General features: G+C 46.7%; 1 protein-coding gene and 1 pseudogene across 1 annotated transcript; both read left to right on the plus strand.

Annotated features, from left to right (window-relative positions):
- The first annotated feature begins 11935 nt into the window (after positions 1 to 11935).
- Positions 11936 to 13028, plus strand: LOC147966903 (uncharacterized). The gene has a single exon (XM_087529149.1). The coding sequence runs from the start codon at positions 12007 to 12009 to the stop codon at positions 12790 to 12792; it is 786 nt and encodes a 261-aa protein (XP_087385275.1). The 5' UTR covers positions 11936 to 12006; the 3' UTR covers positions 12793 to 13028.
- LOC125517063 (BTB/POZ and MATH domain-containing protein 1-like) lies at positions 12820 to 14320 on the plus strand (annotated as a pseudogene).
- The last annotated feature ends 10679 nt before the right edge of the window (positions 14321 to 24999 follow it).

Raw genomic sequence — 24999 nt, forward strand, 5'->3', positions numbered from 1 at the left:
TAAAGTGGGAGAGACAGACACCCGCTAGCCACCTTATGCAACTAGTGCATGTCAGTCGGTGGAACCAGTCTCACGTAAGCATACGTGTAAGGTCGGTCCGGGCCGCTTCATCCCACGATGCCGCCGAATCAAGATAAGACTAGTAACGGCAAGTAAATTGACAATATCGACGCCCACAACTGCTTTGTGTTCTACTCGTGCATAGAAACTACGCATAGACCTAGCTCATGATGCCACTGTTGGAGAACGTAGCAGAATTTTAAAATTTTCTACGCATCACCAAGATCAATCTATGGAGTCTTCTAGCAACAAGAGGAAAGTAGTGCATCTACATACCCTTGTAGATCGCAAGCGGAAGCGTTCAAGAGAACGGGGTTGATGGAGTCATACTCGTCGTGATCCAAATCACCGATGACCTAGCGCCGAACGGACGACACCTCCGCGTTCAACACACATACGGTTGGGAAAACGTCTCCTCCTTCTTGATCCAGCAAGGGGAAGGAGAGGTTGATGGAGATCCAGCAGCACGACGGCGTGGTGGTGGAAGCATCGGTGATCTCGGCAGGGCTTCACCAAGCTCCAACGAGAGAGAGAGAGAGAGCGAGAGAGGTGTTACGAGGGGAGAGGGAGGGGCCAGGGACTTGGTGCGGCTGCCCTCCCTCCCCCCACTATATATAGGGCCCCTAGGGGGGCGCCGGCCCTAGAGATTGGATCTCAAGGGGGGGCGGCGGCCAAGGGGGGTGGCTTGCCCCCCAAGCCAAGTGGGGCGCCCCCCACCCCTAGGGTTTCCAACCCTAGGCGCGGGGGGAGGCCCAAGGGGGGCGCACCAGCCCACCAGGGGCTGGTTCCCTTCCCACTTCAGCCCATGGGGCCCTCCGAGATAGGTGGCCCCACCCGGTGGACCACTGGGACCCTTCCGGTGGTCCCGGTACAATACCGGTGACCCCCGAAACTTTCCTGATGGCCGAAACTGGACTTCCTATATATAATTCTTCACCTCCGGACCATTCCAGAACTCCTCGTGATGTCCGGGATCTCATTCGGGACTCCGAACAACTTTCGGGTTACCGCATACTAATATCTCTTCAACCCTAGCGTCACCAAACCTTAAGTGTGTAGACCCTACGGGTTCGGGTGACACGTAGACATGACCGAGACGACTCTCCGGTCAATAAACAACAGCGGGATCTGGATACCCATGTTGGCTCCCACATGTTCCACGATGATCTCATCGGATGAACCACGATGTCGAGGATTCAATCAATCCCGTATACAATTCCCTTTGTCAATCGGTACGTTACTCGCCCGAGACTCGATCGTCGGTATCCCAATACCTTGTTCAATCTCGTTACCGGCAAGTCACTTTACTCGTACCGTAATGCATGATCCCGTGATCAACCACTTGGTCACATTGAGCTCATTATGATGATGCATTACTGAGTGGGCCCAAAGATACCTCTCCGTCATACGGAGTGACAAATCCTAGTCTCGATTCGTGCCAACCCAACAGACACTTTCAGAGATACCCGTAGTGCACCTTTATAGTCACCCAGTTACGTTGTGACGTTTGGCACACCCAAAACACTCCTATGGTATCCGGGAGTTGCACAATCTCATGGTCTAAGGAAATGATACTTGACATTCGGAAAAGCTCTAGCAAACGAACTACACGATCTTTGAGCTATGCTTAGGATTGGGTCTTGTCCATCACATCATTCTCCTAATGATGTGATCCCGTTATCAATGACATCTAATGTCCATAGTCAGGAAACCATGACTACCTTTTGATCAACGAGCTAGTCAACTAGAGGCTCACTAGGGACGTGTTGTGGTCTATGTATTCACACATGTATTACGATTTCCGATAACACAATTATAGCATGAACAATAGAAAATTATCATGAACAAGGAAATATAATAATAACCATTTTATTATTGCCTCTAGGGCATATTTCCAACATCCATAGTGTTAATCTCACCCGTCACTTTAGTTTTGAATAGCCCGCAATATCATGCAGGTTCAGATTTGGATGGCGTGTGAATAGATCTTGGTAAAAGGTCGTCGCCATTGTTTCTAGCTGAGCTGCAGAGGATACCCAATGCCCATATTCATCCTTAAGCATCAAGATCTGTTTTTTATTTTCTCACCATACAACTTTCCAGTGATTTTTTGTATTAATGTCTCCTTCCCGCAGCCAATTAATTCGCGAGACCTGCAGCCATAACATTTCCTCCTTATACAATAGCTTATCTAGTTTGACCATGGCGTTCCTTATCTCTGCCTTGTCCACACCATTCCTTAGCAGACCTTCCAACTGTGAGCCCACCTTCTGGAGTTATTGCAGTATATTACCAAAAATGTGTGTACTCCATCCTTGCAAATACTGTATAATTGACCCAAGGCATCCCCAGATAGCGCCTAGACAAGACTTCTTTCCAACCAATTCCCATACGTGCTTAACGTCGTGTTTGGCTACCACATCGATTTTGGCCTATTTGCATATGTGGCTTGGCTCGGCCAGGTTGGGTAATACATGTTATAAACCATGTTTTACACATGTTTTGGTTGTCGACATTGCATCATGAGGTTGTTTGACGCATGGCATTTGGTTGGTAATAGTTTGGGGTTATGATTGTGAAGGGGCAAGATATGGCGTTTGGTAGATGCACAGTCTAATGTCATGGTCACCCCTTCTCACTGGTGGTGGCCTTACCACACAATATACTATATAGGTGGTACCAAATTAACACCGTTTTAGTTCTAGTTACTAAACAAATGACAGTTCATCCTAACTATTAACAAATGGCAGTACAAATTAACAACCATGTGACTTGGTGAGGAAAAGTTTGCCCTAACTTCTTCTATCTCTTCTTCTTTCTCACATCCGTGTGTTACCTCTATTGGACCACATTGTCTGAGCCCACTCCAACCTTTTTGTTCTTTCACGCTTCATTGTCATGTGCCTCCACACCATGGTTAGAGTCATCAACATCATTATTTGTTACATACTCCTCCTCTCGCACAAACTCATCATAACCCCATTTTAAGATCTAGTTATGGACAATGCAACATGCAAGAACAAGCTTAACTTGGGTGGGTAAAGGGTGGAGTGTATTTTGATAGAGGATCTTAAATCCATTTTGAACCAAATGTTATCTCAACTGCGACTCTAAGGCTAAAGTGTTTGAGATTGAACAATTCAAGAATAGTCATAGGATAGTTCCTAGAAGAGAACTCGTTGAGATGGTACCTGGTTTTTCCTGATGGGTGGAAGAACACCAGGTAAACATGCATATCTAGCATATTTTGTGATAGGCATTGGGATTCCTTGAAGAGGAGGGGTGAAGTAGTGTAGTGGTAAAAAAATATTTCCCTCAGTTAAGAACCAGGGTTTATCGAACCAATAGAAGACACCATACAAACAAGATAAGCGGTACCTACACACATACGAAGCAAATGCTTGCACTCAACGACGGGAAGAGGGTCGTCAATCCCCTTGTTCTCACCAATTGCAACGATTAAATCTGATAGTGGTAGATAGATAAAATAGAAATAAAAATAAAAAGCAAATAAGAACAACAAGCAATTTTTAGGCTTATAGTAAATATAAAGTGAATAGACCTGGGGGGCATAGGTTCACTAGAGGCATCTCTCTCATGAGCATAGTACGGTGGGTACAAAAATTACTGTTGGACAATTAATAGAATAACACATAGTTATGATGATTCTTCATGGCAGGATCAATACATAGGCATTACGTCTGAGACAAGTATTCCAAAATCCGTCTGTATCTACTACTATTACTCCACCCCTCGACCGCTATCAAACATGCATCTTTAGGTATCAAGTTCATACAAACAGAGTGATGCTTGGAACACGATGACATAATGTAGACAAAGTAAGATCAAATAATATGTTCGAACCCTGTCGTTTTATCCTTAGTTGTAACAATACAAATATGTGCATTGCGACTCCTCCTGTCACGGAGTAAGGACACCACAAGATTGAACCTACCACTGAGCACCTCTCCCACTAAAGATAAATCGATCTAATTGGCCAAAAGAGATAGATAGATCAGAGAGAAATATAAGGCTACAAAATCACACATATATAAATCTTAGAAAATACTCAAAAAAATTCAATGAATAATCTGATCATAAACCCGCAATTCATCAGATCCCAACAACACACCATGAGAATTACATCAAATAGATCTCCGAGGGGATCGTTGTATCGAAGATCAAATAGAGAGAGAGATAGAGAGAGAGAGAGAGAGAAGCCATCTAGCTACTACTATGGACTCGTAGGTCCCGTGGGAACTACTCACACTTCATGGCGGAAGTAGCAAAGTCGATGAAGATTGCCTCCCCAATGGTTTCCCCCTTTGACAGAGTACTGGCGAAGGTCTCCAGATGGGACCATGGAAGAACAGAGGCTTGCAGCGATGAAATAATTATTTCGGGTCTCACTCTGGTGGTTTCTCGATGTTAGGAAATTTGTAGTCTTGGCTTAGGGCAAATGGAGCCACGTGGGACCCACAAGCTCACCACCCCTGGGAGCGCACCCTCTGTGCTTGTGGTTCCCTCGGTCATCGTTTGGTGCATTCCCAAAGCTTATAGAATCTCTTTTGTTCGAGAAAAAATCACCGTAAAATTTCATTCTGTTTGGACTTTGTTTGGTATGGTTTTTCTGTGAAACAAAGAAACAGGCAAAAAAACAGAAACTGGCACTAGACACTATGTTAATACGTTAGTCCATAAAAATGAAATAAAATGGCATATAAATCATACAAGATTGATTATATAATAGCATGAAATAATAAAAAATTATAGATGCGTTGGAGACGTATCACATGTCCTTGGTAGAACTTACCATTGGGGGCATTGATCCCACCAGATAGAGCCATTTTTCCAGTAATAATGTTAGCATCATTGGGTGATCTTTTCTAGCCAGCTAACACATATGTGAAGATCAAAACAACAACAACAATCACATTCCGACTCTGTGTATGCTGCAGATCACTCTAGCAGTCACATGGGGTGCCATCTATTGCTCTAATATAATCATGTGATAGCTTGAAGAAGGGTTATGGCTCATTCAAGACAATACAAGCATGTTAGGGCATGAGCAAGAGTACTGCTCGCCTTGAAATATGGGTACCATCTAGGGCTCGTGCGAATCTTAGAAGGAGTTTGCCAAGTTGGTGCCTTAATCATCTCTCCTCTGAGCTCCCCAATTATATACAAGACTTGCTTGACATCCCGGAAAATTGTCTCATTGGATCTCCTGAATGTGTGTTTGAATCACTCTAAACCTCTGGTTATGACGCAAAACATGAAGGAGCATTTCTACTTGCTCTTAAACAGAGGTGTGGATGTTATCTTGCAGCAACCCCATATCCCTAAATGTGTCCAAAAGCTTGGAGAAAGGTGATCTTCGCATTTGAAGTATATTGTCATCCTCTACATCGTTGTTGTTGTAGATGTATTTCAGATTTGACATCCTCTCCCTAATAACAATGGACCATAATGTTGGGGAACACAGTAATTTCAAAAAATTTCCTACGCACACGCAAGATCATGGTGATGCATAGCAACAAGAGGGGAGAGTATCGTCTACATACCCTTGTAGACCGTAAGCGGAAGCGTTATGACAACGCGGTTGATGTAGTCGTACGTCTTCATGATCGACCGATCCTAGTACCGAACGTACGCACCTCCGCGATCTGCACACGTTCAGCTCGGTGACGTCCCGTGAACTCACGATCCAGTAGAGCTTCGTGGGAGAGTTTCGTCAGCACGACGGCGTGATGACGGTGATGATGTTGCTACCAGAACAGGGCTTCGCCTAAGCACCGCTACGATATAACCGAGGTGGATTATGGTGGAGGGGGCACCGCACACGGCTTGGAACAATCAACTTGTGTGTCCTAGGGCGCCCCCTCCCCCGTATATAAAGGAGTGGAGGAGGGGGAGGGCCGGCCCTCTACTATGGCACGCTCTGGGGAGTCCTACTCCCACCGAGAGTAGGATTCCCCCCTTTCCATGTAGTAGGAGTAGGAGAGGAGGAAATGGAAAAGAGAAGAGAAGGAAGGAGGGGGCGCAGCCCCTCCCCCTAGTCCAATTCGGACTAAGCCTTTGGGGGGCCCGCAGCCTCCCCTCTCTCTTTCCCCTAAAGCCCAATAAGGCTCATATACTCCCCGGCGAATTCCCGTAACTCTCTGGTACTCCGAAAAATACCCGAATCACTCGAAACCTTTCCGATGTCCGAATATAGTCGTCCAATATATCGATCTTTACGTCTCGACCATTTCGAGACTCCTCGTCATGTCCTCAATCTCATCCGGGACTCCGAACTACCTTCGGTACATCAAAACACATAAACTCATATTACCGATCGTCACCGAACGTTAAGCGTGCGGACCCTACGGGTTCGAGAACTATGTAGACATGACCGAGACACGTCTCCGGTCAATAACCAATAGCGGAACCTGGATGCTTATATTGGCTCCTACATATTCTTCAAAGATCTTTATCGGTCAAACCGCATAACAACATATGTTGTTCCCTTTGTCATCGGTATGTTACTTGCCCGAGATTCGATCGTCGGTATCTCAATACCTAGTTCAATCTCGTTACCGGCAAGTCTCTTTACTCGTTCCGTAATACATCATCCCGCAACCAACTCATTAGTTGCATTGCTTGCAAGGCTTATAGTGATGTGCATTACCGAGAGGGCCCAGAGATACCTCTCTGACAATCGGAGTGACAAATCCTAATCTCGATCTATGCCAACTCAACAATTACCATTGGAGACACATGTAGAGCACCTTTATAATCACCCAGTTACGTTGTGACGTTTGGTAGCACACAAAGTGTTCCTCCGGTAATCGGGAGTTGCATAATCTCATAGTCATAGGAACATGTATAAGTTATGAAGAAAGCAATAGCAACAAACTAAACGATCATCGTGATAAGCTAACGGATGGGTCAAGTCAATCACATCATTCTCTAATGATGTGATCCCTTTCATCAAATAACAACTCTTGTCCATGGCTAGGAAACTTAACCATCTTTGATTAACGAGCTAGTCAAGTAGAGGCTGAAGGAAATATGCCCTAGAGGCAATAATAAAGTTACTATTTATTTCCTTATATCATGATAAATGTTTATTATTCATGCTAGAATTGTATTAACCGGAAACATAATACATGTGTGAATACATAGACAAACAGAGTGTCACTAGTATGCCTCTACTTGACTAGCTCGTTAATCAAAGATGGTTATGTTTCCTAACCATGGACAAAGAGTTGTTATTTGATTAACAGGATCACATCATTAGTTGAATGATCTGATTGACATGACCCATTCCATTAGCTTAGCACCCGATCGTTTAGTATGTTGCTATTGCTTTCTTCATGACTATACATGTTCCTATGGCTATGAGATTATGCAACTCCCGTTTGCCGGAGGAACACTTTGTGTGCTACCAAACGTCACAACGTAACTGGGTGATTATAAAGGAGCTCTACAGGTGTCTCCAAAGGTACATGTTGGGTCGGCGTATTTCGAGATTAGGATTTGTCACTCCGAATGTCGGAGAGGTATCTCTGGGCCCTCTCGGTAATGCACATCACATAAGCCTTGCAAGCATTGCAACTAATGAGTTAGTTGCGAGATGATGTATTACGGAACGAGTAAAGAGACTTGCCGGTAACGAGATTGAACTAGGTATTGAGATACCGACGATCGAATCTCGGGCAAGTAACATACCGATGACGAAGGGAACAACGTATGTTGTTATGCGGTCTGACCGATAAAGATCTTCGTAGAATATGTAGGAGCCAATATGAGCATCCAGGTTCCGCTATTGGTTATTGACCGGAGACGTGTCTCGGTCATGTCTACATTGTTCTCGAACCGTAGGGTCCGCACGCTTAAGGTTTCGATGACAATTATATTATGAGTTTATGAGTTTTGATGTACCGAAGGAGTTCGGAGTCCCGGATGAGATCGGGGACATGACGAGGAGTCTCGAAATGGTCGAGACGTAAAGATCGATATATTGGACGACTATATTCGGACATCGGAAAGGTTCCGAGTGGTTCGGATATTTTTCGGAGTACCGGAGAGTTACGGGAATTCGCCGGGAGAAGTATTGGGCCTTATTGGGCCATACGGGAAAGAGAGAGGGGCTGCCTAGGGCAGGCCGCGCGCCCCCCCAAGGCCTAGTCCGAATTGGACTAGGGGGAGGGGCTGCGCCCCCTCCTTCCTTCCCTTCTCCCTTCCCCTTCCTTGTCTCCTACTCCTACTACATGGAAGGACTCCTAGTTGGACTAGGAAAAGGGGAATCCTACTCCCGGTGGGAGTAGGACTCCCCTAGGGCGTGCCATAGAGAGGGCTGGCCCTCCCCTCCTCCACTCCTTTATATACGGGGGCAGGGGGGCACCCCATGGACACACAAGTTGATCTTCGTGATCGTTCCTTAGCCGTGTGCGGTGCCCCCCTCCATGATATTACACCTCGGTCATATTGCAGCAGTGCTTAGGCAAAGCCCTGCGACGGTTGAACATCAAGATCGTCACCACGCCGTCGTGCTGACGGAACTCCTCCCCGAAGCTTTGCTGGATCGGAGCCCGGGGTGCGTCATCGAGCTATACGTGTGTCAAGAACTCGGAGGTGCCGGAGTAACGGTGCTTGGATCGGTTGGACCGGGAAGACGTACGACTACTTCCTCTACGTTGCATCAACGCTTCCGCTTCGGTCTACGAGGGTACGTAGACAACACTCTCCCCTCTCGTTGCTATGCATCACCATGATCTTGCGTGTGCGTAGGATTTTTTTTGAAATTACTACGTTCCCCAACAGAGGCATCCTAGGGACACTCTGTTTGTCTATGTATTCACACATGTACTAAGTTTCCGGTTAATACAATTCTAGTATGAATAATAAACATTTATCATGATATAAGGAAATAAATAATAACTTTATTATTGCCTCTAGGGCATATTTCCTTCACATAACGGGTCACATGCTTCGAATTGTGACTGACGAGCCACTCTCTTATGGACCAACATGACCCAAACCAAAAATCATAGCAATGAGCATTGATGCCTGAACTACAAGCTTCATACATCTGTCATGGAGAAATCAATGTTGTGATAAGTAATGGTGAATTCGACCCTACACCCTACCTAATGACCTAGCAGTGGAGGGGGGGTTGTATGCTACTTACCGCCATTGGAGTCGATGACTCGCCCATGCCGGAGACGCGTCGGAGATGGATACGAAGGGGACAAGCACCCGAGGGGGGGGGGGAGGTCCTGTTGCCAAAGATTTAAGTTGTCCCGTCGCTTCTGTAGATCCGAGTCATTGCCGGTGCAGAGTATTGAGGTTGGATTTCTCCTACCACTAGACATGAGTGATTAAAGGGGGATAATAGGTTTTCACGCCATCCCGTGTCGGCAGATCTTTGTCTCCCGCCATCTCCATGTTGATTCCCCCTGCACCGTCGCGTACAACATTCCACATTTTACTGTCGACTCAGCCTAGCTCACTGGAAACAATCGATTCGAGTGTTCCTAGTGAGCCAAACTCTGGGCTGCTTTAAGTTTCATGCATGTGTGGGCCGACACCTCATGTACGTAAGCAACAAATTTTTCTTACATCCGGTGGGTCCGCTTGGGGGATGCAAGTAACCAAACATGCCTTAATTATCTTTAGCGAGTCAGACACTCTCTCCCTCCGAATAACTCATACTGCATGCACTATTCTTATTTTGTGTTAGCTGCTCCACGTGAAGCCAGATAAGGAAACATTGGGCAGAGCATGACGAGACGATGTGTTCCACCGACGCATCTGCAAAGATATCCATCCATGCACATCTGCGACAACTCGATCGAGTCGCACCTTAACATTCTTCCGTCGACCAGCTACTAATCATACACAAAGGGAATTCCCTTGAAGCCATTCCGCAATGATTGGTTCTTTTTCTTTGTTACATTGATCTCTATTTTTTCCAACACCATTGTTAAACCTCTTGCCGGGCCAATTTCAGATCATGTGACATGTGTGCTTTCGGTTGATACAACCACCCCGAGGGTAATCTTTTCAGATTTGAAAGCTTTTGGCCAGAACATCCAGTTTTTTTACAAGTGGTTCAGAATTCATGGAGTAAGCCCATTAAGAGCTCTACTAGTGCTACAAACATCTCCGTTAAGCTTAAGAGATTGTGTTATGCTTTAAAGAAATGGAGTAAATTTATTTCAAGACTAAGCTTGCTTGTTGAAACTAGCAACAATGTACTTCTCCATCTTGACAGCCTAGAAGAGCGGTGTCAACTGACAGTGCCTGAGAGACACTTCAGAAAAAATCTTAAGACACACATTATCACACGCTAGCCTATTAAAATGCCTATCAAAAAAAGGTACTTATCGTTGGAGCTAAATATACTAAGTTGGTTTGTCTGGCTGCTACCATGATGTCTGGCCTTCCGTCGGACTGTCCGAGCTGCTAGCTCTATTTTGCTAGTTCTCATGCCTTCGGTGCATGATACTTCAATGGCTGGGCTGTCTGGGTTCTTAGCCAAACGTCTAGCCCATGCAGAAAATGTCGCAAACGACTAGTTCATGGGGAGCTATATATATACCCCTCCACCATTTCATGGAGGGGTTTGACCAACACTTGAAACAAACCCTATAACACTCAAAAGGCCCCCTCTCACTTCTCCTACACCAAATCTTAGATCCCATTGAGAGTTTTTATATTTCTTGAGAGAGATTTCACCCATTGATAGATCCACTCCTTCTTTCTCTTTTGACCTTATTACTCTCAATGTAATCCCATTGAGAGAGATTTCACCCATTGATCAAACTTTGAGATAGTTTGACCCCTCCAACAAAGTTAGAAGTAGACTCTTTCAAGGACGGAGGGGTATGATACTTTGCACTAAGGTAGTAACATAGACTAGATGCATGACTAGCCTATGTTACTCCCCACTATGACTAGTCTTACTCGTGATCGACGCCACCAAAGCCATCTTCGACACATTAGTTACCCCAATGAAAGTCCGCTAGACTTGGTCAGGGGTAATAGGAAATAAATTATAACGGTGTAGTCGATCCAATTTTATCACATATTCTTACAGTTCATCTTTATTTCCAATGTTTGATAGGACATATTTTCTCTAGTAAGTTAATATTGTATCAGTTATCTTCATCTCTTCTTGTTCAATTCAATCGATCCCGTACACTTTGTTTAATTAATCAATAATTCACTCATACCATCTCCAACTCGCCAAATTCTTCATACCACGTATTTTGTCCAATAAGTCAATATTATCTGGCGGGTTGGAGTTGGTACAAATATCAACATTTTTCATGATAATTGGATACCTAAAAATGGATGCCTAAGAGCATCTACATCCGGAGTCCTCGTATCCTCCTCAAACGTCTGGACAGACAACCTGGCCACTGCCCGGATAAGAGAGAACGAAAAAAGCCACCCAACCTAACCCCCACTCTATTTGGGCATGTCGAGGCAGTCCACAAATCCCCACGCCGAGTTTTGAATAAAGTGCAACAATTCCAACTAAAAAAAGAATCACTCACGTTTGCTTTTTTTTTTGGGGTCACTCACGTTTGCTTTGTTTTGCTTGCGTGCGTTGCGGAAGATGAAAATACTGCATGCATTTGCATGGCCACGCGTATTCCGGGCAATTAATCAAGCGGTTACACATCCATCGATCTTTTCACATCCCCCAATCAATCAATCTCCGTATGCATGAGCATATCCGTCGGTTTCAGAAATTCAGGATGCCATGCCCTTTGGTTTCTCGCACCGCCGGCCGCCGGCCGTTCGTGTTCCGCGGCTCCCTGCCTATTAATAGGGGACGTCCATTAATATAAAGAGGGAGAAGGCCAGACTCGTGCGTGGCTCCCTCCCTGCCTTTCCCTTCTCCTTCTGCTGCTTCCCGCGACCACGTCCGCCGGCCGTTCGTGGTCGCGCATGGGCACGAAAGGCAAAAGCAGGCTGCGCAATAAGCGCGGAGGCGTGGCCCTTCGGCCGCATGCGCCTCCCGTAGCCCAGGCGAAGGCCGGCGGCGACCCAACGGCGAAGACAGGGTCGGAGGAGAAGGTGGCTATCCTCACGGCCCACAACGCCGCGGAGCTGCCAAAGCTCGACAACGCGCAGCAGCGCGACGATGGCGAGGTGGTGCTCCCTCAGGTGACCGACCTTCACCTTCACGGCGCCACCGATGGGAAGGCCGCGCAGCCGGCCGACGACGGCCCTGGCGAGCTCGAGCGGGAAGCGCCGGGGTCGGGCGAGGTTGTGCTCCCTGACCAGGTCGAGGAACCTGGCCTTCACGGCGCCACCGAGAAGGCCGAGGATGTGCCAGTGGAGATCGAGGGGGAAGCGCCCGGGTCTGGCGAGGTGGTGCTCCCCGACGAGGTCGAGGACCCCGCCTTTCACGGCGCCACCGCAGAAGAGGTCGTGCGGCCGGCGACGGAGGAGCCGGACGACGTGCCTGTCGAGCTCGAGGCGGGAGGATCGGGGGAGGAGACGCACGCGCCGCACGCCGAGGAGGAGCTCCCGGACGACACCGTCGTTGGCGATGTCCTCGTGGACCACTACGTCGTCCACCCCGAGGAGGTCGTCTCCCTGCGCCGGCGCCTGGCCGCCGCGCGGGCGAGGAACCTCCTGAACCCGGAGACGATCGACGAACTAAACAAGCTATTCGAGGAGATGGGGCTCTCGGCTGCCGTCGCGTGGAAGGGCCAGGGTCGCCGTTGAAGAGATGAAGCTGGAAAAATAAAAGTCATGGACTGGAGTTGGAGACCTAAATGTTTGAGATATGTCACTTCTGATGAAAAAGAAGAGATGGCCTAAATGTTTTCTGAATTTACTTTGAGTTGATCAGGAAGAGCCTCTCTTTTCTCTTCATCCGCCTGTGCCCTAGATTTCCCATTTTCAAGTTTCCAATTCGTTCATGAAACTAAGAGAGCTAACAGGCCGGATTTCAGCACATACGTCATCCTTTGATAATTCTAGCAGCGGGTATAGAAGTGTTAGCATTATAATTTGCATCTTGCTTCGGTTTTGAATGCCCAAAACACACGTACGTCGCATAGTTTTCAAATGCAGACAGAAACCAATGACAAGAACCGAAATTCAAACCATGAGCTACTAACTGGCAGCAAATATGACAAAATGACAGACATGTAAGCTACTAACCATCATCAGGGATAAAAGTAACCACCGACTTCACAAAGCATGCATACGTTTCTCAGAGGCACTTTCACAGGGGATCAAGATCAACACAGGTTCTTCAAAAGTCCGCAGGCAAAGCCAGACCAGCAAAGCACTGGGAGAAGGAGGACCAATGGGATTTTTCGTCAACCAAGAATTCAGGGACGAAGCCGATCCCTGCCACCATGTTGCATAGCTCGCGAAGCGGAGGAATAGGGCGGTGAAGACGCAGAGCTTCACAACAACTTGTTGATGATGGAAGTGTTGCAGGTCCACGACGTCCTCCTCGCTTCCCTCCTCCCCTTCTCACCTTTGTCTGCCTCAAGCTCCTCACCAAGAACGCCGTGGTGAGGGGTTCCATAATTGGCCTCTGGATGCGGTTAGGGGGCAGATGGTTAAGGCCGTGTTCATAAGCCAAGTGACAAAAGTGTTCGGCCCTAAAAGCCCATCTTTGGGCTTTCCAAAGTTTGTGAAGACCATTTAGCCCGCGTACGTGCAGAACGATTTTCTCATGATCAAGAGGGAAGACAGTGTTATCAAGGACAAGGAAATACCCGAGATCCATGTGCCACCCTCTGACCTTTCGGATAACCTTGCAATATTGCTAGAGGGGAAGAAAGGAACAAACGTGACTTTCAAGGTTCAAGGGGAGATTGTTTCTGCTCATAAGATTTTGCTTGCGATGCGGTCGGCGATCTTCGATGCCAAGTTCCGCAGGCCTATGGCAACGAGGGACAAAGAGTCACAGGACATAACTATCGACGACACGCAACCTGCTATTTTCAACGCATTTCTTCACTTCATCTACACGGATTCATGCATTGCCTTCCATGGTTGGTCTTGATGATGATGACAAAAGAGAAATGGTTAAGCACTTACTTGTGGCTGCTGATAAGCATGTGATGAAAAGGATGAAGTTGATATGTGTAGGCATGCTATGCATGAGTCTTGATGTTGAGACCGTGGCGACAATATTAGCTCTAGTTGAGCAACTTCATTGCATCAACCTCAAAGATGCTTGTATTGAATTTATGCTCTCTTTGAATAGAAGCTTTTAAGGAGAAGTTGGAGAAACCTTCCACCCGGTTTTGGGAAGGTTCCTAGCAGCTTTCCTTCTACTTCTCTTTTGTATTTCTCTCTACCCGTTTTTATCGATTTTCATTTTGTTTTTCTATTTTTCCTGTTTGTTATTTTTTATATTTACAAACATGTCGACTTTTGTTGAATACATGTTGAAGATTTTTCTATACATGTTTAAAAAAATAGATGCACATTGAAGTTTTTTCGAATACACATTGAACACTTATCTGAAATTCCGAATATATGTTGTACATTTGTCAAATGCATATGGAATATTTTTTATACAATTGTTACGGTGATTGGCGATTTTAGGAACCGTCCATGCTCTATAATCTAACGGTAATAAAATTAGAGTTACAAGGAGTTACGAGAGTGAAATTACATGAAATTACAAAGTAATGGTGGGACCAGTACCAAAACTAGGTGGGATATTCTTTTTATGTTTTATAAAAGGGTATATGCGTTATTTTTACCACGGTCAGGGTCTTCCGCGTGAGGCTCCTCCTCAGATGTTAACACGTACGTCATTCCTGATCCAAATCTCAAAGTACCTCCTAATGTTCCTAAATAAATCCTAATGTATCATCGGATACAGCCGTAGATTCCGATCTCTGCCGCCGTTGACGACTTCCCTGGCGACCTGCTCGTCGTCCCTCACGAAAGCGGCCGCATCGGGTTCCCCACCACCACACGACCTACTCGCCATCCCTCGTGGAAGAGGCGGTCGCCGGACATGCCGCCGGGTTCCCCTCCCATCGTAACCTGCTTGCCGTCCCTCGAGGAAGCGGCGGCTGCCGGGCACGCCACCGTGGTCGCCACCCAGTCACACATCACCGAGATGACCGGGCCTTAATGTTTGCCGAGTCCTTTATGATGGAATCCGAAGCATGACTGTCGCTTCGGGGACTATGCTTGCTTTGGTGATTCCTTGACCATGTTTAATGGGGATTCCTCGTTTGTTCTCTGCTTCAAAACAATCGAGCTTCAGAGCAGCCAAGAAGATGAGATAGTGAACCAATATGCACAGAAGAACTCAAAGAATAGGCATAGTATAGAGAGAGTTACTTTCAGAACTGAAATACTATGTAATGCTGCACTCATGAGAGTGAGAATATTTTGCCCAGTTCCATTACCATCTTGATCATGTCATTCACCCAGCAAATTATAAGTTGTTTAATGTTACCGTTTGGGGTTCTTTCGCTTGTGAATTTCTATAGTAGCTAAAATAGTACGATTGTGGACAATACTTCTTTAACAATTCAACGGGTATAAATTCACCCAAGTATACTTGTGCACTGGAGTATCCAGCTGAATCGATCTCCAGAAGTCGTTGCACTGGATCTTCAGTACTTGCTTCTTCCATGTGCACTCACAGTGGCGGAGCCAGAACTGCAGTCTTGTGTTGTCATTTTCAAATTGTATAGTCAGGTATATAAATTTGAACCAAAAAATTCAACATTTTTGCATGCATATGCTAGTCAATTGACTACCCAGCTGATGAGTGGCTTCCCCACTGTGCACTCAAGTATCCAACTCAACTGATTCAAGTTCATGGACAATTAAGCGGTATAAAAAATTAACCAGGTGTACGTTTCTTCTTTTCTTTTCATTCCATATATACATAAGGTTATCAGTCTTAGAGCATCTCTAACAGACGCTGTAAATCTCGCAAACCCGCATAAGTCCAGCGAGTATACGTGCTCGGCCCAATTTTTTTGGCCAGAACAGAGCCTGTATACTCGTCCGGCCCATAAAAAAATTTACCGCGGCCCGCAAACCGCCCAGCAGAAGCGGTATATCTAAGGGTCGAAACCCTATGCCTCCGCCGCCGCGTTCCACATCGATTCCCCACTACCCCCTCGCATTTCTCGCCGCCGGCGAGCCCGCACCCGCCTCGAAATACCATGTGGAGCTTCGGCCACAACTCCGGTGATTGCCGCGACCCCGAGCGCAAGCGGCGTGTCCGCTCGGACGGCGCGAGGAAGCGCGGGGCCAAGAAGTGGATGAACCGGGGCCTCTCGCCGCCGTCGCGAGACGGAGGAGTACGATCGTCAGCCGGCCACGGGGTCCTCCGCCGCGGGCTCCTCCGCTGCAGGATCGAGATCTTCCGCGTGGCTCACCCGCGCGGCGAGCTCTTCCTCTTCCGGCGAGAGGCTTCTCCCCGTGAAGAGGGAGGAGCCCGAGGAGCCCGAGGAGATCATGCGCCGCGGCGTTGTCGGGCCCAAGGACTTCGTCGCCGATGTCTATGCGGTCGCGGCCGCCATTGCCGGACGCAGCTTGCGCGAGGAGGCGGAGCGCCGGCGCCACGACGAGGAGCTCAAAGCCCTCATGCTCCAGCAGACGGTCGGGCGAACCTTCCGCCAAGGAGAAGGACGATGAGTGGCGGCGCATCCGCGAGGAGCAGAGGGAGAAGTACATCGACCTCGGCAGCTCTGACGAGGAGGATTGAGCTCCTCCACTACGTCGTCCATGGCCGCCAGCTCGCCACGGCGAGGAGCTCGAAGCCCTCATGCTCCAATAGACGGTCGGGCGAACCTTCCACCAAGGAGAAGGACGACGAGTGGCGGCGCATCCGCGAGGAGCAGAGGGAGAAGTACATCGACCTCGGCAGCTCGGACGAGGAGGATTGAGCTCCTCCACCGCGTCGTCCATGGCCGCCAGCTCGCCATGACGAGGAGCTCGAAGCCCTCATGCTCCAGCAGACGGTCGGGCGAACCTTCCGCCAAGGAGAAGGACGACGAGTGGCGGCGCATCCGCGAGGAGCAAAGGGAGAAGTACATCGACCTCGGCAGCTCCGACGAGGAGGATTGAGCTCCTCCACCACGTCGTCCATGGCCGCCAGCTCGCCACCGTGAGATGCCCACTCCCCTTAGTACTAGTAGTGAATGTAGTATGTAATATGAACTAGTGTTTGTAATGAACTAGTGTTTGATCATGTAGTATTTGTAGTGTGTGATGAACTACTATGAAGCATCAACGTTTAGGATTAGTTGTCCTGCTTGGAACGCCGACCATCTATTTATCTTGGGTGTAATTTTTGCTTGTGCTCCGCGCACATAGTTGAGCGCTAGAGCAACCACCAAAGGTCCTACGTTCGAGTCCAGGCCCCACCTTTTTTCATAAAAACAATGGGTACCTATTTTTAACTTAACTTGGTTAAATAAAAATGATCAAAATTTCTGAGGCAATGAAGACACCATCAAAACACTCTCAACTGCAAAGCATTAGCGAAACATTCAACGAATGCCACAGACCCAACTCCTTTTGGCTAGTTTTCAGGACTACAACATGCAGAATCTGAGGACGTTCAGCTTGGAAGATACAACCGAGACGACAGCCACTGTCTCTAAAGACGCTAGCTCTGGACTTCGGCGCCAGGAAACAGCACTTCGCTACAGCCGCCAATAATCATCGGTGAAGAGGCGCCCTTCTGCGTCGAGCCGCTGGACGTAACAAAACAGATCGAAGCTCGTACGGTCATGTATTCACATCCGTACATATCGCATGGATACTGGAGTTCAGTCTTCGAACCACCTAAGTGCACACAAGATCATACTGAAAGCATAAAAGGCATCTCAGGTGCAGCAAAAAATAGAGCAACGTAGAATATGAAGTTTGATCTAGCGAACTCCACATAAGAAACAAACTGCACCCAGTTGTGCTGCACCAAAGAACATAACAAAGTAAACTTCTAATTCTAACGCAGTGTGACGAATCAGGTCCGCAGCTTTCATAAGCAGCTATAACTCGTTCTTGATAATCCTCTGCATGCTTGTAGCTGCAATACGAAGCACAGTATAAAATGCAAACTGCCACAAGGGTATCATATATTAACTGACGTATAAGTTCTTGAGCTAGGGATGGGTGGGCCAGAGAAGGAGCCAGCAATCTTGTAACGCCCCGAGACCGATGTGCCAGGTGTCGTTCAGTTATTCGCTGTTGTTTCCTTGTCATTGCTTGCGTGTCATGCATTGCATATCAGGTCATCATGTGCATTTCATTTGCATACATGTTCGTCTCATGCATCCGAGCATTTTCTCCGTTGTCCGTTTTGCATTCCGGTGCTTCGTTCTCCTCCGGTGGTTATTTCTACCTTTCTTTTGTGTGTGGGGATTAAACATTTCCGGATTGGACCGAGACTTGCCAAGCGGCCTTGGTTTACCACCGGTAGACCGCCTGTCAAGTTTCGTATCATTTGGACTTCGTTTGATACTCCAACGGTTAACCGAGGGACCGAGAAGGCCTCGTGTGTGTTGCAGCCCAACACCCTTCCATTTTGGCCCAAAACCCACCTAACTCTGCTCCATCATCTAGAGCGTTCGATCACGATCGCGTGGCCGAAAACCGCACCTCATTTGGACTCTCCTAGCTCCCTCTACCTATATAAACACCTTCCCCTCCGAAATTTCGGATAAAACCCTAGATCCCTCTCTCTCCTCGCGCGCCGGACAAAAACATTGCCGGCGGACATGTCCGTTCCGACCTCCGCCGCCGTCCGCGCCAATCACGTCGCGCCACTTGTCCTCCGCCGCCGTCCTCGCGCCGCCGGCCCGCGGAGCCCATCGCGGGCCCGCACGGGCCCAGTTCCCGCGCCGCTGCCTGGCCGCTCGTCGCCTCCTCGCGCGTCCGCGCGCCTCGCCGGAGTCCGGCCATCGCTGGAGTGGCCGTCACCGGAGCTTCGCCCCGCCGCCTCGTCGGGGTCGTCGCAGAGTTCGTCGTAGCCTTCCCCGACCTCGTCCGTCGCCGGATCCGGGGACCCCACGCCCGGATCCACGCGTTCCCTGCCCTCGCCGGCCTCCTCCGCCCCTCCTTGCCGCTGCCCGCCGGCGAACGGCGCCGCCGCCGCCCCCCTGCCTCCCTCGATCCAGGCGGGATCGAGGAGGAGGACGCCCTCGCGCATCGTGGGCCTGAGCAGACCAGCAGGCCCAGATCCCTTCGCCCGCGAGGCCCAGCGCGCCTCCTCACCCCGACGGCCTCCTCCCCACCGAACCGGGCCATAGCCCATGGGTGAGATGCCCCCAGCGACTGCTCCTGTTGGCCCGTTTGCACCAGATTCGGCCCGATGCATGTTTTTCCCCTCTGTTGCGATTTTAGCTATTATTTTCAGGGAATTACAGTTTTACAGAAAACCCCCTAGTTTCATGCATTTAATAACTCACTAACCGTGCATCGGATTAAAATGTGTTATATATGAAACTTGCTCAGAATTTTGTCTAGTTTAATAATATGTAACTTTCATCCATGTTTGAAATGTTAAAAATGATGTTTGATTAAATTTGCTCCTATGCCATGTTAAAATGATTTAATTCATAACTAATTAACCGTAGCTCCGAATCTAACAAACTTTATATGTAAATGGAGTAGAATTTTGCCTAGTTTAACATGTTGGCATCACCTTGCATGTTTAACAACTCTAAATTTGTGTTTAGGGCAGAACAGTACCAAACCTAAAATATGCACATGAGGAGTTTCCGGATTTGTTGTTCGTTGCTTCCGGCCTCATTTAACCTTGACTAGATAGGTAGTTTTACTTTGCTTCACCCTCTTGCCATGTTTAACAACATTTAATATTGTTGGGTACATAAACGAGATCGAACTAAATAATTGATGTGGTGCTTCGTCAATATGCAACGGAACTCCGTTGCATATTGAGCTTCACTTAAGTTGTAGTGTTGTTTGTGCATTTTGCCATGCCATGTATCTTTAAACCGGACATGCATCATACTTGGTTGTGCATCATGCCATGTCTATGTGGTGGTTGTTTACTAGGTTATTTGCTCTTTTCCGGTGTTGCTTCTTCGGGTTGGTTCCGGTAACGTCATGTTTGTGAGGACCCGTTCGTCTACGTCCGTTTGTCTTCTTCATGGGCTCATTCTTCTTCCTTACGGGATTTCAGGCAAGATGATCATACCCTCGAAATCACTACTATCTTTGCTTGCTAGATGCTCGCTCTTTTGCTATGCCTATACTGCGATACCTACCACTTGCTTGTCATGCCTCCCATATTGTTGAACCAAGCCTCTAACCCACTTTGTCCTAGCAAACCGTTGATTGGCTATGTTACCGCTTTGCTCAGCCCTCTTATAGCGTTGCTAGTTGCAGGTGAAGATTGGAGACCGTTCCTTGTTGGAATTTTTTTTACTTGTTGGGATATCACAATATATCTTATTTAATTAATGCATCTATATACTTGGTAAAGGGTGGAAGGCTCGTCCTTATGCCTGGTGTTTTGTTCCACTCTTGCCGCCCTAGTTTCCGTCATATCGGTGTTATGTTCCCGGATTTTGCGTTCCTCACGCGGTTGGGCTATTATGGGAACCCCTTGACAGTTCGCCTTAAGTAAAGCTCTTCCAGCAATGCCCAACATTGGTTTTACCATTCGCCACCTAGCCTCTTTTTCCCTTGGGTTTGGCAGACTCAAGGGTCATCATTATTTTACCCCCCCGGGCCAGTGCTCCTCTGAGTGTTGGTCCAACTGAGCGATGTCCGAGGCTACCAGGGGCAACTCTGGGCTGGCTTACCCGACGTCTTGCTCATCCGGTGTGCCCCGAGAACGAGATATGTGCAGCTCCTATCGGGATTTGTCGGCACATCTGGGTGGTGTTGCTGGTTTAGTTTTACCCTGTCGAAATGTCTTGTTGTACCGGGATATCGAGTCTGATCGGAACGTCTCGGGTGGAGGTCTATTCCTTCATTGACCGTGAGAGTTTGTGATGGGCTAAGTTGGGACACCCCTGCAGGGATTTGAACTTTCGAAAGCCGTGCCCGCGGTTATGGGGAGATGGGAATTTGTTAACGTCCGGTTGTAGAAAATCTAAAGTCGACCTTAATTAAAATGAATCAACCGCATGTGTAACCGTGATGGTCTCTTTCCGGCGGAGTCCGGGAAGTGAACACGGTTGTTGGAGTTATGCTTGACGTAGGTAGTCCAGGATCACTTCTTGATCATACTTTTATCGACCGTGCTTTGCCTTCTCTTCTCGCTCTCATTTGCGTATGTTAGCCACCATATATGCTAGTCGCTTGCTGCAGCTCCACCTCATACCTTTACCTTACCCATAAGCTTAAATAGTCTTGATCGCGAGGGTGCGAGATTGCTGAGTCCCCGTGGCTCACAGATACTTCCAAAACCAGTTTGCAGGTGCCGATGAGTCCGTGCAGATGACGCAACCAAGCTCTAGGAGGAGCTCGATGAAGATCTTGTCCTTTGTGTTGTTTCCTTCTAGTTGATCAGTAGTGGAGCCCAGTTGGGGTCGATCGGGGACCTTTGTCGCATTTGGGGTTCTTCTTTTATTTTGGTTCCATAGTCGAACCTTGATTGTAACTGTTTGATGTAATGCTTTATTCTTGTAATTGTGTGAAGTGGCGATTGTAAGCCAACTATGTATCTCTTTCCCTTATGTATTACATGGGTTGTGTGAAGATTACCTCACTTGCGACATATACCTTCAATGCGATTATGTCTCTAAGTCGTGCCTCGACACGTGGGAGCTATAGTCGCATCGAGGGTGTTACAAGTTGGTAATCAGAGCCTTCCCCCTGCTTGATCGTTTTTAGCAGCCGAGTTGTGTCTAGAAAAATGTTTTGAGTCATTTAGGAATTATATATCGGAGAGTTTAGGAATTCTTTTTACTTCCCAGTCTCCTCATCGCTCTGGTAAGGCATCCTGACGTAGAGTTTTGACTCTTCTCTTCTCAAATTTCAGTAAATTTTTTTTAGGATCACGCGGGTATCTTGGAATCGTTCCGATGGTTTTATGATGAGAACATTGTCTTGGTGCCTCCTGTCAGGGGTTTAGTGGAAGTGTCCCGGGGAGTTGAGCTCTGAGGTGTTGTCGTCATAATTTTATCGTTGCAGTTCTGGAATACCTGAGTTTAGTACGCCGACATCGAAAATCTCTTTTATGCAGTTGTTGGTGAGATAACCTCGACGCCACCCAGTACTGGGGCGGGAGTTCGGGAGTATCGCCATAACTTGTATAACGGATGCTTTTCGAAGGTTGAGGTAGATGATTTCCGAAGGTTTCTTGGTTATGTGTTTAAGTATGGATACAGCTGGATGTAGGATTTGCTAGTTTTGGGTGAGATATTATGCTTCCCCTGTATCCCCAACACCTGATTGCATAACCGGAAAATTTCGGGAGTTTATAAGTGGGAATTCAAGTAGCTCTTAGGATATCTTTCCGACAGATGTATGATATGAAATTGGGGTTCGACGTCTAGTGGTCCGCCTATTCACGGTCGGTTTTACAGTGGTCTCGTTGTGTCTTAAAGAGTCCTTGGCTATGCCGACTCGGGGACGCTTCGTATGTCATGTGCACTGCCTTGTACATGATGGTGCTGTACGATCGAGCCCGTGTAGGCCCCACCACGAAAACTTCGGACGAAATCTCTATCATATGTTTGTTCCGGCTTATTCTGCAAGCCAATCCTTTGTTTTGTTTTGAGTTGTGGTATTCGAGTTGCTTCGAAGTCAAATGTTGATTCTATACCTTCCCCTAGCGGTGTTCTCATGTGAATACTAATCCTTCATGATAGTCGACATTGTCATGACAATCCTTTTCAACCGGTGTGTTTCTCTTCAAGCGGATCCGTTCATTTTCAATATCCGCAAGATTCAATCTCAGCTTTCTCAACAGTGTTCGTTTCTTTCATCCCAAATTGCCTTTGTTTTTCCCGCCCTCCCTCCCTTGTTTTCTTCGAGGACTCGGAATTCTTAATCAAGTATCCATTTTTATTCTTGTGAAGTCTCTTCATTCTTTTCTTTCAATGTTCTTACCCGGCGATTTTCATGAAGATTCTAACGGAGCTTCTAGTTCGTCATTCTTCACTCTTTTCATCTCCGGTGGTTTCAAGTCAAGTTTTGTTGATCATATTCTTTTTCCTCGTTTCAAATACCTTCTCATACCGGTGCACCTCTTAATCATCCACTCCTTGTTATTCATTTGTTTCGGAGTGCTGAAGATATCTCGAGGTTGTTATCTCATTCAAGTCATTTAATTCAACCGGTGCAACCTCTCTTTTAAATCTTTTCAACGGTGCTTATTTTGAGTGGGCCCTAACCCACAGGTCTTTTTCCAGGATCTTACCTGACTCTTCTATTTTCCCGGAGCTATTCTCAAATTCTTTTCTAAAGTTTGACGTAAGAATGATTTTCATCAGTCAGAGGTGTTTCTCCAAGATCTCTCAATTTTCTTTTCATCATTGGCTCAATCTTTCCAATTTTAATTCCGGAGTACCTCAATAAATCATGGTGGTGTTTCTCGTCGTCATTCTTAGATTGGAAGACCGAAGAAGATTTTTCTCTCAATCTTGCTCCATTCTCTTCAAGATTCATGGTGCTAGCTTGTTGCCATCCTCTCATAATTGTCTTCGATTGTGAGAATCTTTTTCACCCATCAGGAGATATTCAAGAGTCTTCTCAGTTAGATTATCCGGAGCCCATCATTTCAGAAGACTTGTTCATTTTCAGCTTTCAGCTCTCATTCCCCAAAATCTCACCGGTGCATCATTTAATATTCTTTAATCAGCTCGTAATCTCTTCGTTCTCATGGATCTAAATCGTCACAAGCATCTTCGTTTAATTGCTAATTCTTCCCGGTGTTTCTTCATGTTTTAATCGTTCTTTGTCAATTCTTACGGTGGTTCGTTCAAGAGTTTTCTTCCTTCGTGTATCATATCTATGCATTCGTGCTTTTGAAATTCTACCGGTGGATCGTTGAAGACTTTCTCAAGTTTACGCGATATCTATTTTAATCCTTTCTACGAGAATAAGTAGTATGCCAAATCCATTGATTGTCATCAATTTAATTGGTGAAGGATAAGCATAATGTAATTCTTATTCTTGTTTCATCCAAGTGATTAATTCCTTATTCCGGAGGTGTATCATATCACATTCTGGGTTCGAGATGCTTTATTTTTTTCTTTTCCCGGAGTTCCTAGCTCTCGCAATTACATCACCACGGAGATTCATCTAAATCATTGCAAGGCTTCACCTTATATTCTCAACTTCTCTTTCTTTTGTCACCCTTTCGTTTACCGGAGTTATTCATGGGGGCTCTACTTGGTGGTTCATCAAGGATTTAATTCCTTCTCGAAGTTTTCATCAAGATTCTTTTCTAAGGAGCTCAAGTATTCTTCATCTTGCAATCCAGAGTGCAATTTGTTTTACCTTATCATTGGAGGTGGTATTACATCATTCTTGATAATTTGAGTTCATATTTCATGATTCACGTGTTGTCAAGGATGAGTTATTTTAAATTCATCAACCTCTTCGTTGGAGTTATCTTGGGTTATATTTCACCTAAAACTTTCCCTAAGGATTGTTGCTAATTTTGGTGCTTATAAATGATCCAAGTTCTTCATTTATCCTCCCGGTGAAATAAGTTTCTCGTCTCCTTGTTCTTATCAATCCAATTCTTTTTCCCGTGAGTGGTAGGTTGTCACCTCATAATTGGAGATGTATTCCATAAGACCATATCAAGCTTATCCTTTTCGTTGTTGGTTTTCCAACAATTACGTTCAACCCTTCTTTTAAGGATGCTATTCAAATTCTATTGTGGTAGAAGATGTCTTTTTCCTCTCAATTCTTTCATTTCCAAGATCCAACTTCTATTCTTTCTCCCGGAGGTCTAGTGATGTTGCTCTTTTCACTCCCCATCTCGGTTTGTCA

The sequence above is a fragment of the Triticum urartu genome, chromosome 6A, assembly GCF_056163025.1.
Source record: "Triticum urartu cultivar PI428250 chromosome 6A, HENAU_Tu73, whole genome shotgun sequence".
NCBI lineage: Eukaryota > Viridiplantae > Streptophyta > Magnoliopsida > Poales > Poaceae > Triticum > Triticum urartu.

Bases quoted from the DNA above. Each gene is read 5' to 3' on its own strand.
- LOC147966903 (XM_087529149.1), top strand. From the start codon at position 12,007: ATGGGCACGAAAGGCAAAAGCAGGCTGCGCAATAAGCGCGGAGGCGTG.